The sequence below is a fragment of the Trichechus manatus genome, unplaced genomic scaffold (genome assembly GCF_000243295.1).
Source record: "Trichechus manatus latirostris isolate Lorelei unplaced genomic scaffold, TriManLat1.0 scaffold00052, whole genome shotgun sequence".
NCBI lineage: Eukaryota > Metazoa > Chordata > Mammalia > Sirenia > Trichechidae > Trichechus > Trichechus manatus.
In genome coordinates, this window is record NW_004443988.1 from 9,734,900 (window position 1) to 9,752,262 (window position 17,363).

At 47.5% G+C, this 17,363-nt stretch overlaps 1 protein-coding gene across 1 annotated transcript in view; it reads left to right on the forward strand.

Moving 5' to 3' along the window:
- Positions 1-17,363, forward strand: part of TOGARAM2 (TOG array regulator of axonemal microtubules 2) — a 64,244-nt gene that overhangs the window by 29,075 nt on the left and 17,806 nt on the right. Inside the window, exons 9-15 of the mRNA XM_004377699.2 lie at positions 333-499; positions 3,198-3,348; positions 3,586-3,750; positions 7,691-7,844; positions 9,118-9,223; positions 10,036-10,271; positions 11,619-11,777. Of these exons, the coding sequence (XP_004377756.2) occupies positions 333-499; positions 3,198-3,348; positions 3,586-3,750; positions 7,691-7,844; positions 9,118-9,223; positions 10,036-10,271; positions 11,619-11,777 (1,138 nt within the window). The remainder of the gene's footprint in view (positions 1-332; positions 500-3,197; positions 3,349-3,585; positions 3,751-7,690; positions 7,845-9,117; positions 9,224-10,035; positions 10,272-11,618; positions 11,778-17,363) is intronic.

The window sequence follows — 17,363 nt, forward strand, 5'->3', positions numbered from 1 at the left end:
AAGTATCTTAGACAACAGATCTGTTTCGTGCTCAGCCTCCCATCCCTCCCTGTCTTAGAATAGGTGTGGAGTAATTGTTGAATGAAGGAATGGAAGGATGTTACTCCTCAGGCAGCCACTTCCATGCCTGCCGATGCTGTTCTATAGACTAAATTTAACTTGTGTCTTTCTCCATCAACGGAGCATTTTGCAGAAGAATTGAGGGTGGAGGGCTTAGGCAGTAACTTTATACGAGCTGTAGCATTCTAGAGCCCCAGAGGTAGACCAAAGGGATGGCTGCTGCTGGGGGGTGCTGGGTGTCCTCAGCTCCATTTTTGTTCTTGACTCCTCAGAGCCAAGACTTTCAGCCCCAGTGGTCAGAGACAGGTCTGCCACTGCTGAGAAGCCTGCTCTGCCTTCATCTCAGTCTGCTCCTACACTGACAGCCTTCTCCTTTGGCCATGCCAAACAAGCCCACCCTTTGGTAGAAGAAGAGGACCAGAAGGAGAGCAGCACCAAGGTATCTGAAGCAAGGAGAGGAGGAAGTGGGGTCCAAGTGCACCACTGGTTGAATGCCAGCATGTTTCTTAAATATCCAAGTGTGGGACCAGCTTATGGAAAATGGAGGAGAGCAAGGAAAAGCCCCCAGGCAACGACCCTGGTACTCAAGGCTAGAACCTTAGAACTGTAGGTTGGTTTGGGGTGAGGGCTGAAGAAACGAAGAGAAATGAGAGAAGAGAAGGATGTGGTGGGGGCTAGATGAAGGGAAGAGACAGTGGGGAGCTGCGGGGGAGGGATGAGGGAAGAAGGGAGGACATGAGGAGGTCACACACAGTTTGGAAGGAAGCAGGATGTGGGGGAGAGTACAGAGGGGCTTAGGTGAACCAAACTGAGTAATTTGAGCCAGCACCCAAAATAGCAACCAGAAGACAGCTGACTCAGAGGCTGATCAGCCAAAGGCTGTGCTTGACAGGCTGACAAATGCCTTGCATTTCTAAGGTGACCTTGGGGAGGTGGTTTCTCCTTCCTGGTCTGGGAAAATTTAACAAAACTTGAAGAGTCATTGTTACAGCATGCTTGTGCCCAAACATAACCTGAAAGCCTACTATGTGCATGTATTATGTTAGATACTGGGATATAGTGATGACTATGACAAGGTCCAGTCACCAGAGTCCTCCCACTCCAGTGAGGGTAACAGAACAAGAAACAAAATATGAAAATTCAGTACAATGAAATAACTTCATCTTCCACCCCACCTTCCACTTATTCCCATAGCTGTACCATAGACCTTGGGGTTGCCAGTAACTTCATCCTCACCATTATCTAAACTTCGAGCATCCCATTCTGTTACCACCATCTCCTATTGCTCTAGCTCAATCCATCTAATACCCCAATTCCAGCATTTGTTCCCTCTCTTGCATCAACAATATTCTTCTCTTCACTGGATCATTCTGATTAGCATATTAGCTCTCTGTTATCTCTTTCATCTTAAGAAAACACAACACAACCAAACCGAACCCAAACTATTGCTGTATCTCTCTTCCCATTTTCTCCTGAGCCCACTCCTATTGGGCTTTAGTCCTCACTTCTCCTCTGAAGCTGCCCATGTTGACCTCTACCTTCCCAAACACAGTCACATCTCAGTCCTCTTCTAACTTGACCCATCAGCTGCTTTTGACACAATTTGTCACTCATTCCTCTCAAAAATCTCCATCTAGGCATGGAGGCAAGGAGATGGCTTCTTTCTTGTCTCTCTGCCTACATCAAAGGCCAGCTCAGCCCTCCTTTGCTGCCCCCTCCTCATCTTCCTGACCTCTAGATGCTGGAGTCCCCCAGGGATTGTCCTCTGGCCTCTTCCCTGTTTATACTTACCCCCACCCTGGGTACCAAATCTGGTCCATGGCTTTACTTACCATCTATAAGCTAAGGACTCCCAAATTTCCCTCTCCAGCCCAGACGTCTGACCTCCAGATGCGTGTATTCAACTGCTACTCAATATCTCCAGTTAGGTATATAATTGATATTTCACACTTAACCATGTCCGAAACTCAGCTCTTGAATCCTCACTCCCTGAAACTTCTTCCTTCTCCAGTGCCTCGCCATCAGTGAATGGTGGTAAAAGGCTTCCAGTTGCTCCTGTTAAAGTCTTGGGCCCATCCTTGGTTCCTCTCTTTCTCTCTCACCCCACACTTCATACATTAGCAAAAGCAGTGGGGTACAGGGAACTCTTGGTTCTATTTTTACAACTTCTTGTGAGTCAAACTACTTCCAAATAAATAGTTATTAAAAAACAAACAAAAACAACTCAGAGGACCTCCACCTTCTCAAAATAGAATTCAAATCATGTCACTCCTCTGCCTGAAACCTCCTATGGCTTCCCATCTCCCTCAGAGAAAAAGCCCAAGTCCTTACAATGGACTACAGGGCCCAGTGTGATATGGGCTCTGCACCCGCTCCACCCCCACATCCCACCTCTGACTTATAGTGCTCTAGCCCATGTCCTCCTCACTGTTCCGCAGCCACACCGAGCACACTCCAGGCTCGGGGCCTTTGCAGCTGCTGCCCTTCTGCTTAAGACAAGTCTGCCCTAGAAAGCTGTATGGCCTGCAGCCTCACCTCACGTGTGTCTCTGCTTAAATCTCCCCCACTCAGGGAATACCTCTTGGCTTTCGTAGCTAAAAGGAAGCCCTGTCACCCTCTGTCTCCTTGATTTTCTTTCAGTACTTATTGCCTGACATTGCAGACTGGTCTGTTTATTGTTTTGCTCTCTGGGAGCAAGGATTCTGTCTTTTTCATTCATTCACTCCTAGAACAGTGATAGCAGGCACATAAGAGGCACTCATGTTTTTGTCTGTTGAATTCGTTGATTGAATGAATGAAGGTACAGAGAAGAAATGCATGACTGCCTGAGCATGGGGACCAGGGGTGGTTTCTGGGAGAAGGAGACATCTGAATAGTGGTCTGACAGATGGTCACAGTTGTGTGGATTTTCTTAGAAGTGGCCTTAAGGCCACTGTTGCAAGCCTCCGACACAGCAGGAGCCATGGAAAAGGAGGGCCATTGGGCAGTCAGCCTGGAGACAAAGCCGGGACAGTGTGTCTACAGATGGCCTGGCCTGTTCTGGCCAGTTTGCCTTCTGAAATGGTTTGTGTGCTCTGGGCCCTAGGGGTTGAGTTGAGTCCCCAAGGGTAATGGAGTTTGCCTTGAACTTGTGCCAGATCCAAGTCACCATCTCCAAGTCTGCCCAGGAGAAGATGCGGCTGAAGCGGATGAAGGAGATGGAGTTGTTCTGGAGGGCAAAGGAGCCAGAGCGGGAGAGGGAGCTCGCTGCCCAGAGACTGAGCTCCCGGAGAGCCGTGGTGAAGGAAGGTACTGAGCACCTGGCGGGGAGACTCTTGCAGGCTGTGGGAATATATTGGCCAACTCCCAGGTTCTCGGCCCTCCAAAAGAGAGGCTGCCCACAGTCCCCCACCTTCCCCATCCTGAGATGTACAGGAAACCTTGCCTACCCTCTCATAGCCCACGAATGGGCCCATTTCCAGAGAAGAACATGGGGCAGGAGCAGGCAGGATCGGCTCAGCCCTAGGATTTCCTCTGCCTTCACAGGCCTCCTTCCTCTCCGGGGCAGCAGGACCCAGTCTGTGCCCACTGGGCTGAGCAGCCGATGCAGAAACAACATCAGCATCATCCCGAGGAAGCGGGCCAACCGATCCTCACTCCCCAGCATCCCCATCAGCAAGCAGGAGCCCAGCTTTGTCCGCCACGCTTCAGGTGGGGCCCAGACCCGACTGGCTGGGGCAGATGTCCCCTTCCTGTGCTGTGCCTGAGGATGCTTAGGGGATGGCAAGGTGACCTTGGCTGCTCTGCTTCTGCCTGTTGCTCATGTTAGACTAGGCGGAAGTCTGGGGTGGTGGTCACCTTGTGAGAGAAAGAAGCCATGCCTGGGACTTATAAGCATCTCTGGGTTGGGCTGGGGATCCAGGACATCACAACTGTGGTGAATGGCTAGGCAGGTGTGCCCAGTCTGTATGACACATCTTAGAGGAGTCTAAAGAGCACCAGGACCCAAAGATGCTGGAAAACAGCATCCGAGGAAGTAGCTGGAGACTCCAGGAGGAGAGGATTTGGGGGAGATGTTGGTTTCCTGTCTGCTGAGTCATAAAATGTCAGGGCTGGACTATGCTGGTTACAAGTGGGGATCAGAGGAGCCCAAAGATTTCCACTGGGGGAGGTACCAGAGGTGAGGCCCTATCCCCATTTTACCAGAGGAACTTCTATTTTACCAAAACTTTTTGTATCCTGGGCATTCATGTGAGATTCCATTTGAAAAAATTTTGCTACTAAAAAACATTTGAAAACAATCAACCTGGTTCAGAGTATCTTTAAGTGGGGGATGTGGACAATGATGGCATACTAGAGCATCATTTTGGTGCTGTAGATAGATAATTTTGACGCATCTCCCTTTTAAGTTCTCTTTAGATCCTTTTGATTTCATCAAGTAGAAAGTCTTAACTTGTTGCTAATTTTCAGCACCTCTCTGTGACTTGGGAATCTTACTTTTTTAATAAAGAGAGCCTCCTTCAGGCTCAGAGACATCAGAAGCTGGCTGTAATTTTATAGCTAGGGTTTATAACATTGTTTTCTTTTTATAAAATTGTAAATATTTATCATATTTTATTTATAGCAAATATTATTAGTCTGCCATTTATGGTAGTGACATAAATTTCTCTTTAAAATAAATTTATTTACGATTTGAAAAGTGGGTTGATTTGAGAAAAAGTACAATCTAAATAAAAGTACAGGTAATTCAGAGATATGGCAAAAAATCATGCAAATGGTTGTTGAATGCTTGACACTTGGAAAATATTTCTTTATCTTAGCAAATTCACCCATTTTATAGATTGCAAAACTGAGGCCCAGAGACGTAAGTTTACTCAAGGTGATTGTGGTCCACAGGGTATAGAACTTCAGCTAGTGACTCTTGATATACAGGTAGTCCTTGATTTACGATGGGGTTCTGTTCTGATGACTCCATCATAAGTTGGTTCTGACATAAGTTGAATACCTCTTTTTTTTTTTGGTATTCATTATTATTGCCTTTTATTATCAGTATCTTTGTAAATCTGGCAGTGTTTTGAACGGTAAATCATAAGATCGAACATCTGCTAAGATCAAACATCTGTGAATAAACATCTGAGAATGATAACATCAGCAAATTACGTGCTGCAACATAGTACTAACAATAAGCTGTACAAAAACAAGAACCAACAGTCATGTAAGTGCGGTTCATCGTAACTTGAATACGTTGTAAAAGTCAGGGAACCTGTAGCATAGTGTATTGTCATTTCTTATTATTTAAACTGTGTAAGCGCTTGGCAGCTAACCGAAAGGTTGGCAGTTAGAATTCACCCAGAGGCACTTGGGAAGAAAGGCCTGGTGATCTACTTCTGAAAAATCAGCCATTAAAAACCCTATGGAGCACAGTTCTACTCTGACACACATGGGGTTTCCATAAGTTGGAATCAACTCAATGGCAACTGGTTTTTATGTTTGTATGTGGGTGGATATGTGCATTTGAAACAAATAAGACCTTTAGGCAGACTGAATTGTAGTAGGTAAAAAACAAACCAACTGGAGGAGTCCTAAGATGGTGGCCTAGTCAGACGCACCACGCCGTCCCTCTTACAGCAAAGACCCAAGAAACAAAGTGAAACAAATATGGATGACAGTACTGGAATCCTGAGCATCAACAGAAAGGATACAGAATCAGATCAAACATAGACTGGAAAAAGAAACTGAATGAGAACAGCAAACAAGGAGAGAAACAAGGAGGATGTGCCCTGCCAGCTGGCCTGACACAGCGTGGACATCTTGAGACACAGGCAGCAGTGATCCCAGCTGAGGAGCACAGGAAGGCAACATCACAGAGCAACAAAGAGAAACTGTGTAGATGCACCCTGAGTGAAGCAAGGTACTGATTACTGGCTGTGCCTGGTGGGAAGAGCGCAGACACCCCCACCCTGTGACCATAGGAGTATGCTGTCCCTCTCCCCACCCTCTTGGTGATTGGTGGCATGAACCCCCATACATCCCTACTGCACTGACCACCGGGGATCTTGGTACGAGCCCCTCCATTTTTTTCTCTTTGTCTTTTTCCCCTCCCACACCCAGTCTCACCCCTCCCCTACACCTAATGGGCAGAGGCAGAGAGAGCGGGCATGCTCCAAATGCCTGCTCCACCTTTCCCTCTCAGGAGAGAGCACCTGCTCACTGCCCACACTCCCCAGCTATTTGCCCCAACCATTCCTGCCGCTGGAGCGAGCACCTGTGCCCTCTCTGTCCACCCGCCAGCCACTCCCCAACCAGAGAGAGAGCCTGCACACACCCCAGCTACCGGCCCCACCAGTCCCCTGCCTGCACACTTCCTGGCTGCCAGCTCAGCCCCTCCCTCACAGGAGAGAGTGCCTGTGCACTCCCTGGCTGCATGGCCCACCCCTTCCTGCCCCTTGCCCACTGCCCCATCCAGCGGACAGAGGGAGTACCTCTGTGATTGTGAGCGTTCAGGTGCCGCTGCACTGCTGCTGCACTGGAGGCAGACGGCAGCCGGTGGCCAGCACCCGCCCAGCTCACCCACAGACGCTCACATGCAGTGAACAGTGACATGGGCTCACCCTGCCTACTGCAGCCACGCCCACCTGGAGACAGGTGGTGAATACTCCTGTGATGCCAGATGAACAATCAGCAAATCACGCCTGACCCACCCACACTGATATATCAAAACAAAAAATCATAAATAAACAACACCTTAATGCCTTGGAGACAGCAGACAATATGAAGTCACTTAAAGAAACAGGACAAGATGGCTCAAGCAAGTGTCCAAAATAAAGAGGCAGAAAACCTTCCTGAGGAAGAAGCGGTAATGGAATTACCTGATAAGGAATTTAAAAGACTTATAAATAAGGTCGTTAAACAGATCAAGGAAAACACAGAGAAAACCACGGAAAACACAGCCAAAACCCTAGAAGAATTCAGAAAAACAGTATAAGAACAAAACAACAAGATAAATAGACAACTAGAAACCATACAAAAACAGCAAATAGAAATGCAAAAGATTAACAAAAAAATTTCAGAAATAATAACTCAATGGAAGGACAGGGGAGACAGGATCAACGAGATGGAGGACAGATCCCTTGATATTAATTTGTTTGAGAAACATTTAGAAAAAAGAATGAAGAAAAATTAATAAAGCCTAAGAGTTATGTGGGATGCTATCAAGAAGAATAACTTATACATGATAGGAGTCCCACAACAGGAGTAGACCAAAAGGTAGAGACTTGGTCTCCTTGGCTCCAAGGAGTGGCCTCACAGCCATCCCTGTCCCCTCCCCTCTGTGTGCTCCCCTGGTTAGAGGGCTCAAGTGCTGCAGGCCAGGCCTGAGTGCTAAGGCTGCAGAGGGGGCAGCAACCCCCCGCTCTTGTTGCTCCCCCTGGGCGAGACCTGCCACTCCTTGGAGCCAAGGAGACCAAGTCTCTACCTTTTGGTCTACTCCTGTTGTGGGACTCCTATCATGTATAAGTTATTCTTCTTGATAGCATCCCACATAACTCTTAGGCTTTATTAATTTTTCTTCATTCTTTTTTCTAAATGTTTCTCAAACAAATTAATATCAATATCAATTAATATTAATATCAATTCTTTTTTATGAGTGCAGCTAACTCGTTGCCTGCGGTGCTCACTTTGGGGTCTACTGAATGGGAAGAAGAGGAGGAGGAGATGGATCTTAGAGCCTTTAAAGAGTTGAGGCCCTTCTCGAACCCAGAACTGGGGTTGATGGATGCCCTACAGTGCCTCAACAGCAGCGACTGGTGAGAAGACACCCTCCCCTGTGCCCTATGCATCAGTGCCCTATGCATCACATCGTGGCCCGGGGCAGAGTTGTGCAATAGCTCCTGCCTCCCAGCTGCCCTCCACTTCCTACTCTCATGCTCTGGTTCTTGGGGAGTGTGTGCATGTGTGTGTGCATGTGTGCGTGTGTGTGTGTGGTGGCTGGAATGGGAGTTTGTCTCTGTGTGTGTGTGTGTGTTTGGTGGTTGGAACAGGGATTTGTCTCTAGTCTGTGTGTGTGTGGTGGTTGGAATGGGGGTTTGTCTTGTGTGTGTGTGTGCGTGTGTGTGTGGTGGTTGGAATGGGGATTTGTCTCTAGTGTGTATGTATGTGGTGGTTAGAATGGGAATTTGTCTCGTGTGTGTGTGTGTGTGTGTGCGCGCGCATGAGTGTGTGTGTGGTGGTTGGAATGGGAGTTTGTCTCTAGTGTGTGTGTGTGTGTGTGTGTGTGGTGGTTGGAATGGGGGTTTGTCTCTAGCTTCTTGTGTTTTCCCAGAGTCCTTCCAAGCAGCCCTGTGCATTGCTCTGTGGCACACCTGAGCCAGGTATGGCAAGTATGAATTTGACTCCGCAGCAGTGGTCAAAGAAAGGTCACAGCCCTTTATTCTCTAAGTCAAACTTAATCTGCTCTAAGCATTCCTCCCACTGGGCTGGTGGCGCGGGGTTCAGAACATTTGTGGGAAGCCCTCCTTGCTCTTTCGTCTTTACTGTTCAAGCCAGCCCCTGCTCTTGAAGGCTTGACAATGTGGGTGCTGGTTTGCGTTAAGCATGGGCCCATGTCTCGGGGGTGGGCTCCAATCCCAGCACTACGGAAGTTAGGGGTGAGCCAGGGGCCTCATGAAGTGGCTTTTACTGAACTCTAATGACTTCAGCCAGGAGCCCTGGTGGTGCAATGCTTTAGCGCTCAGCTGATAACCAAAAGGTCGGTGGTTCAAACCCACCAGCCACTGCACAGGAGAAAGACCGGGCAATTTGCTTCTGTAAAGATTACAGCCTAGGAAACCCTATGGGGCAGTTCTGTTCTGTCACATGAGGTCCCTATGAGACCAGATCGACTCGATGGCACACAACAACAACAACAACCATGACTTCAGCCAGGCCAGAGTGTTATAGAGGAAGCCCCTGTCTTTGAGGGCATCTAATCTCACCCCGCCATGGGTGAGGGTGAGGTGGTGATGTGGGCTGCCCCTGGTTTGCAGAGGGAATGGGGTGCCTCCCTACCCACCTGTGACAGAGCCTGGACTTGCTTCTCAGGCAGAAGAAGGAGAAGGGCCTGGTGAGCATCCAGCACCTGGCAGCCTGCCACTCGGAGGTCCTTGCTGGGAGGCTGCATGACGTGTCCTTGGCCATCACTGGGGAGGTGAGGCATCCCAGACAGCTGTGCACTGTTCCCCCACTCCCCCTACGCATCCTTGGTGCAGCCACTGAGATGGGAGGTAGCCACCCATTTTCCAGATTGGAAAACTGAGGCCTGGGGTCTCCTTATTTATAATTTTTGGGTATTAAAGGAATCCGAATCTGCCATGCCCAGTTGTCACAGCTCTGTGTTGTCTTCTGTACTCAAAATGCCTGAGGAGAGGTGCAGTGTTCTGGGCCGGATCCCCAGTTTCAGGGCAGTTGTAACATTCCCCAGGGCCATTCTCCCAGGGGCTGGGACCTGGCCTAGGATGGGCCCGGGAGAGCAGTGAGATGCATTTTATCACATATAGAGGCAGGGCCCAATCCCTGGGAACAGGCTGCTGGGCAGAGGAGGTTGTGATTGCAGAGGACTCCACCTTGGCATGCAAAGGCCTGGGCTGTTCCGCTCTGCCCCTTCCTGCAGGTGGCCTGGGCTCTCAGTTTCTTCTTCCACAAAATGGATGTCATATTTCCACTTTCACAGTAGTTGTGAAGGTCAAATGGGATATTATTTGTAAAAGTATTTTGACGACCAACTGTTGTCCAAATTTCAGGTAATAAAATGATAGAATTAATGATGATGGTGATAATAGTATTTTTTAAAAATGAGGCCATTTTGCCAAGAGCTGCAGGGTTTTCATTTCCAGCTTCCTAGGTGAGGCTGAGGCCTGGGGTGAGGGTGGAGGTGGCCGAAAGGCGAGGAGGCTCCATATCTTTCGGATCCCTTGGCAGGGCCCAGCAGTCCTGGAGGGCCCTCTCCGCTCTTTCTCCGAGGTCACCAACCTCCGCTCCAAGGTGTCCTGCCTGGCCATCAGCACCCTGGGAGACCTCTTCCGGGCCTTGAAGAAGAACATGGACCAGGAGGCCGAGGAGATCACCCGCTGCTTGCTCCAGAAGATGGGCAACACCAGCGAGTTCATCCAGAGAGAGGCCAACCGGTCCCTGGGGGCCATGGTGGAACACGTGACCCCTGCCCGCTCCCTGGTGGCCCTCATGGCAGCTGGCATATAGTAAGTGCTGCTCTTGTTTGAGGGCAGGGTGGTCCAGGAGGTTGAGGTGGGCAGGGCTCCTGGGGAGGGAGAGGAGGAGAGAGGTGCGTGAAAGCTGGAGGAGGGGAGGGAAGGCTGAGAAGGGAAGGGGTGGCAGGGAGGCAGGCAAGTGAAGGTAGAGGGTACGGAAGGGTTGGTTGTGAGGGAAGAGGCAAAGGTGGTGAGTCAGAGTGAAGAAGGGACCCCACCTGAGGCTTCATAGCAAGTGCCTCACATCTTTAGTTGGGGGAGGAAGACCCCTGCTTCCTGGGGGGCTTCTCCCTTCACCTTTCCTGGGCCAGGAGGAGAGGAGAGGAAGCTGGTGAGCTCAGGGCAGGCCTGAGCTCAGGCTGGAAGAGAGGTGCTGTGCTGCTCTGCTTCAAGGTGGGAGTAGGGGGCATACAGCGGGGGTAAACCCCCACTCCTGGACTGCCTAGGTGGCCTGCCCGCGGCGGTGCTTGGGGAGCGCCTGCCCTTCTCCCAGAGGAGAGTGTTCCTTTCTGATGAAACCTGGGCCAGTGAGGAGAGCAAGGCAGGATTCTAACATTTCATCTGGCACCTCACACAGCTTCGCAGCCAAGGAGGAGGGTCCTTGGCTACTGTTGGGACATTTTTGCAGCCAGATTTGCTTTCCTCCTAAGAAAATAAAAACCAAAACCAAAAGCATTTCCCAAGCCCTTTCTTCCACAGGGCAAAACAACTCTCAAGCCCAGTAAGCCAGTCATCACATTTCTGCATGAGGCTTCTCTGATACAGCCCAGCAGACCTTTGCTGATTGCACCGTGGCATGGTGGGGAGGGCGAGGGGTGCTCCACAACCACATTGCCTGGGTCCACGTCCTGGACTGGTCCTTAATTTCTCTGTGCCTCGTTTCCTCGTGTGTACAGTGGGGGTAACGATGGTGTTGCGAGGAGTAAATGAATTGATTCATGAAGGAGCACTTAGAGATCCCAAACATTTGTTGAGTGGTACTGTGGCTGCTATTAACTTGGGGGAGTTAATTGCCTCTTTTCCTGGATTCCTTCCTTCGCCTCAGCTTCCTCATCAGTAAAATGGTGTTGCTAGTCATAGCTCATGAAGCTGATGAGAGGTAAGGGGTAAAGGGTGCTCAGCTCAGTGCCTGGTGCAGAGGGCATTCTCACTGCTGACCATTGTTACCAAGAACCAGGGTCAGGTGTCGGGGGTGGGGGTGATCTTGACATATGAACCCTCCCATCTTGCTAAAATGCAGATTCTGATTCAGATGCTAATGCTGCCGGTTGTGGGGGGGGGGACCACAATCTACAGAGGGGTAGTGTGACCCCTTGGCTGTGGTGTGTTTTCCTTCAGCCACCGAAACCCTTCAGTCCGGAAATGTACTGCTGAGCACCTCTCGACCGTCCTAGAGCACATCGGTGCCGAGAAGCTTCTCTCGGGCACCAGGGACAGCACAGACATGCTGGTGCACAACCTGGTGAGGTTGGCCCAGGACTCCAATCAGGACACCAGGTAATGGTGGGGCCCGGGGCCTGAGGGGCTGCTGCCACTGGCCAGTTCCAGGGCAGGTAAGGCAACGAGCTATGGATGCTCCTGGTCCCTTGCCACTCAGCTTTCCGGGATCATACAGGATACAATCTGATGGATGGGGGCTGTGTCCTTTCCTTCTGGGTGCTGTCCCACTGCTCGCCCGACCATCATAGCCAAGACCATCTGGGGAGTGGTAGATTCTCCCTGCCTCAAATTTCTAACCTTCCATTCATCCTCAACCCATTGCAATCTTGCTCTTGTTCCTGTCCCATCACAGCGCCATTCTCTGTAGGACTATTCATTCATTCTTTCAGGAGGTATTTAATTACCACTCTTTTCGTGATTGTGGATACAACCATGAATAAGTAAAATTAGGCCCCCGTTCCTTTGGAGCTTTCCTCCTAATTGGGGTGACAGATAAACAAATTATTATGATAATTTTAGATATAGATAAGGGAAATAAAACACCAGCAAGATGTAATGGAGAATGGGGGTGGGGGTACTTTAGATTGGGGTAGGGAAAGATCTTACTGAAGAGTGACATTTGTGATGAGAACTGAATGACTAGAAGGAGCCTGCCCTTTGAGGATCTGAGGTGAGAGCCTTCCAAGAAAAGGAAATGGTACAGAGACCCTGAGGGCGGAACAAGCCTGCTGTTCAAAGATGAGAAAGGCAGAGTTGGTGAGGCCAGTGAGTGAAGGGGGTGATGGGCGATGAAGCGGAGAGGTGGGCAGGGCCAGGTTATGGAAGGCCTGTGGGCCACAGTCAGGACTTGGGGTTTTGGCTTGGGTGTGATGGGAAGCCACTGGATTTCTTAGTAGGAGCATGAGGAGGCACTGTTGTTGTTGTCGTGTGCTGTCAAGTTGATTCCCACTCATAGCACCCCTAGAGGACAGAGTAGAACTGCCCCATAGGGTTTCCAAGGAGTGGCTGGTGGATTTGAACTGCTGACCTTTTAGTTTGCAGTCTGAGCTCTTAACCACTTCGCCACCAGGATATTAGAGGGTTTTAAGAATAAGAGTGACAGGTTCTGATTGATTGGCCCCACAGCAAACATTGGGGTTGAGTTGTCACACCTCTCAGTTCATGGCATATTGTCATTGTGTCTGTTTGGATGCAAGTGTGTATGCCTGGTCCCTTTCTTCCACTCCCCACTCTCACTGGATGCTGCACCATGCTCTAGAGGGCGCTGCCACACTGATGCTGTGTTGTGTATTCACATGGAGTACAGTCTTAGTGGGGCTGCGGTGCGTGGTGTTCCTTCTGTCCTTCGCCACTACCAATAGTGCTGGCGTAACCTCCCCCTCCAGGTCCCCTTAGAGGCCATGTAAGAATGGCTTTGGGTGTATGTCAGGAGCAGAACTGCTGGGCCAGAGGCAGGCGTTCTGCCAGGAGCTTCCAGGGTGCTGCCAGGACTGCCCCCTCCAGCTGTGCATGAGGTCCTACGTCTCAGCCTCCCAGTGTGTGGCAATGCCTGGTTTTCTAATGTTTGCCAAGCTAATGGATAAACTGATAACTCGTTTCAGAGTGCTTTCTGATTACTAAAGATTTTGAGCATTTCTTTATGTGCTTGCTAGCCTTTTGGTTTATTTTTTTTAAAAAATCACTAACTGCCCCATGAAAGATTGATAGTGGAGGAGGGATGAGAAGGAGGAGGGGCACCAGTGACATGGCTACTGCACAGCCCAAGCAAGAAGGGCTGGAGGATAGGGCTAAGGAGAGTCGTGGATGGATTTAGGGTATATTTTGAAGGCAGAGCCAACAGGATGTGAGTGTGAGGCTTTCAAAGAGGAATCAAAGATTACTCTTAAGTTTTTAAACTAAACAACTGAGTGAATGATGGTTCCATTTACTGAAATGGGGAATATTGGTGGAGAGTAGGGCTTTGATTTGTTTGTACCAGTTGCTATCAAGTTGACTCCAACTTACAGTGATCCCCTGTGTATCAAAGTAGAACTCCTCCCCTTAAGGTTTTCAATGGTTGATTTTTTGAAGTAGATAACCAGGCCTTAAGGCGCCTCTGGGTTCACTTGAACCATCAACCTTTCAGTTAACAGCCAAGCCTGTTAACTATTTGCACCACTCAGGGACTCCTTTAATTGTTGTGTTGTTGTTGTTAGGTGCTGTTGAGTAGGTTCCGACTCATAGCGGCCCTGTGTACAAGAGAACAAAACACTGAGCCATCCTCACAGTCGTTGCTGTGTTTAAGCCCATTGTTGCAGCCACTGTGTCAGTCTATCTCATTGAGGGCCTTCCTCTTTTTCACTGATCCTCTACTTTACTAAGCATGATGTCCTTCTCCAGGGACTGGTCTTTCCTGATAAAATGTCCAAAGTATGTGAGACGAAGTCTCACCATCCTAGCTTCTAAAGAGCATTCTGGCTGTACTTTTTCCAAGAGAGATTTGTTCATTCTTCTAGCAGTCCATAGTATATTCAATATTCTTCACCAGCATCATAATTCAAAGGCATCAATTCTTCCTAAGTCTTCCTTATTCATTGTTCAGCCTTTGCATGCATATGAGGCGATTGAAAATACCATGGCTTTGGTCAGGCACACCTTAATCTTCAAGGTGACATCTTTGCTTTTTATCACTTTAAAGAGAGGTCTTTTGCAGCAGATTTGCCCAATGCAATGTGTCATTTGACTTTTGACTGCTGCTTCCATGGGCGTTGATAGTGGATCCAAGTAAAATGAAATCTCTGACAACTTCAGTTTTTTCTCCATTTATCATGATGTTGCTTATTGGTCCAGTTGTGAGGATTTTTGTTTTTTTATGTTGAGGTGTAATCCATGTTAAGGCTGTAGATTTTGATTTTCATCAGTAAGTACTTCAAGTCCTGTTTGCTTTCAGTAAGCAAGGTTGTGTCATCTGCATATCACAGGTTGTTACTGAGTCTTCCTCCAATCCTGATGCCACATTCTTCTTCATATAGTGCAGCTTCTCAGATTATTTGCTCGGCATACAGATTGAATAAGTGTGGTGAAAGAATACAATTCTGATGCACTCTTTTTCTGATTGTAAACCACACAGTATCCCCTTGTTCTGTTTGAATAACTGCCTCTTGGTCTATGTACAGGTTCCTCATCAGCACTATTAAGTGTTCTGGAATTCCCATTCTTCTCAATGTTATCCATAATTTGTTATGATCCACATGGTCGAATGCCTTTGCATAGTCAATAAAACACAGGTAAACATCTGTCTGATATTCTCTGCTTGTAGCCAAGATCCATCTGACATCAGTAACGATATCCCTTGTTCCATGTCCTCTTCTGAATCCGGCTTGAATTTCTGGCAGTTCCCTGTTGACGTCCTGCTGTGACTGCTTTTGAATTATCTTCAGCAAAATTTTACTTGCGTGTGATGTTAATAATATTGTTCAATAATTTCTGTATTCTCTTGCATCAACTTTCTTTGGAATGGGTACAAATATGTATCTCTTCCAGTCGGTTGGCCAGATAGCTGTCTTCCAAATTTCTTGGCGTAGACGAGTGAGCTTCCAGTGTTGCATCAGTTTGTAGAAATATCTCAATTCCTGGAGGCTTGTTTTTCACCAGTGCCTTCAGTGCAGCTTGGATTTCTTCCTTCAATACCGTCAGTTCTTGATCATATGCTACCTCCTGAAATGACTGAACGTCAACGAATTCTTTTTGGTATAGTGACTCTGTGTATTCCTTCCATCCACTTTTGAAGCTTCCTGTGTCATTTAATATTTTTCTCATAGAATCTTTCATTATTGCAACTCGAGACTTGAATTTTTTCTTCCGTTCTTTCATCTTGAAAAATACTGTGGGTGTTCTTCCCTTTTGGTTTTCTAACTCCAGGTCTTTGCACATTTCATCATAATACTTTGTCTTCTCAAGTGCCCTTTGAAATCTTTTGTTCAGCTCTTTGACTTCATCATTTATTCCTTTCACTTTAGCTACTCTATGTTCAAGAGCAAGTATCAGAGTCTCTTCTGACATCCATTTTGGTCTTTTTTTTCTTACCTGTCTTTTTAATGACATTTCGCTTTGTTCATGTTTGATGTCATTCCACAACTCTTTGGTCGTTAGTGTTCAGTGCATCAAGTCTATTCTTGAGATGGTCTCTAAATTCAGGAGGGATATACTCAAGGTTTTACAACAATTGCTGTAGGGGGAGGGAAATTAAGAACTCTATGTCCAGATCTAATATCCTTCTCAATTATGACCTCTCTCTTAGATTGCACTATGAAGACTACATTTTATTTTCCTTTCTGGAACCCTTTGCCTCCTGGTTTCCATGCACAGCACTATCCTGGTTCTCTTTGCCACTCTGTGGTGGATTTCTCCACCCTGCCTGCTCTTTGAATGTAGGCGCCTGCAGAGTGTGTGTCTTTAGTCCTCAGCCGCTATTCTGGCTTTCCCTAAGGGGTCTCATTCCTTCCTGTGGCTTCAGTCATGAGCAAACCCTAATCTTCCCAATCTCTCCATCCAACACAGACCTTTCTCTGCCCTGTAGCCCCATGTCTCTAATATCTCCATAGGACCCATCTCTGGATGTCCCACTGTTATCTTCAGTGCAGTGTATCCCTAAATGAACTTACTGCTTTCTTCCCAGTCCTGCTTCTCTGGTTGTGTTCTCTCTATTGTTAACTAACCAAGTTGCTGCCAAGTCAACTCAAACTCATGTTGACCCTATCTGTGCCAGAGCAGAGTTGTGCTCCATAGTGTTTTCTTTTTCTTTCTTTTTTGTTGTTCTTGTTGAAAGTATACACAGAAAAACATACACCAATTCAACAATTTCTACATGTGCTCTATAGGGTTTTCAATGACTGTTTTTTTTTGGGAAGTAGATCTTGAGGCCTTTCTTCGGAGGCACCTCTGGGTGAACTCAAACCTCCAACCTTTTGGTTATCAGTCGAGTGCAGTAACTGTTTGCATCACCTAGGGACTCTCTATTATTAAAAGTCATCATTATTTACTGAGTCGCCCAAGACACAAAGAGCGGAATCACATACTTCATTGATTCTAAGACACATCTTTTTTTCTCCCCCCACATTTAATGTGTTTGAAATTGTCATGTATCTTCGAATCCAAAGCGCCTCATAGTTGCTGTTGACCAGGCAGCAATTATGAGTTGGATTTTACTACCTGCATATTCTCAAACTTGGTCATTATTGCCTATAATATAAACTATTGAAGTTATGTGCTTTGTAGGAACTGCACTATGAGTTTTTCTTTGCTTGTTAGCCCTTTGATTTACTTTAAACAATCAGTTTGGATGCTCAGTGGAGAATTGTTGAGTGTAATTGATGTTTGAAGTGTCTTAGACATATGACACTATTATTCAGCATTGAAATGAAAAGTTATTGTGTATGAGAAAAGGCATGGAAATAGAGAAGTGGGTCATAAATTAATTATTAATGAAGCAAACATTCACTGTCAAAGGAATGACCAAAATTCTGATTTTCTTGCACAACAACCAAGGAAAATACCCACAATTTAATGTTACCTTTTGTTTCTGAGATAACATGTCAAAGGATTGCCTTTCACACATGGGGCAGTGTAAGTGAAGGCAGTCTTTTATTTTCCTTAGCGTAAAAT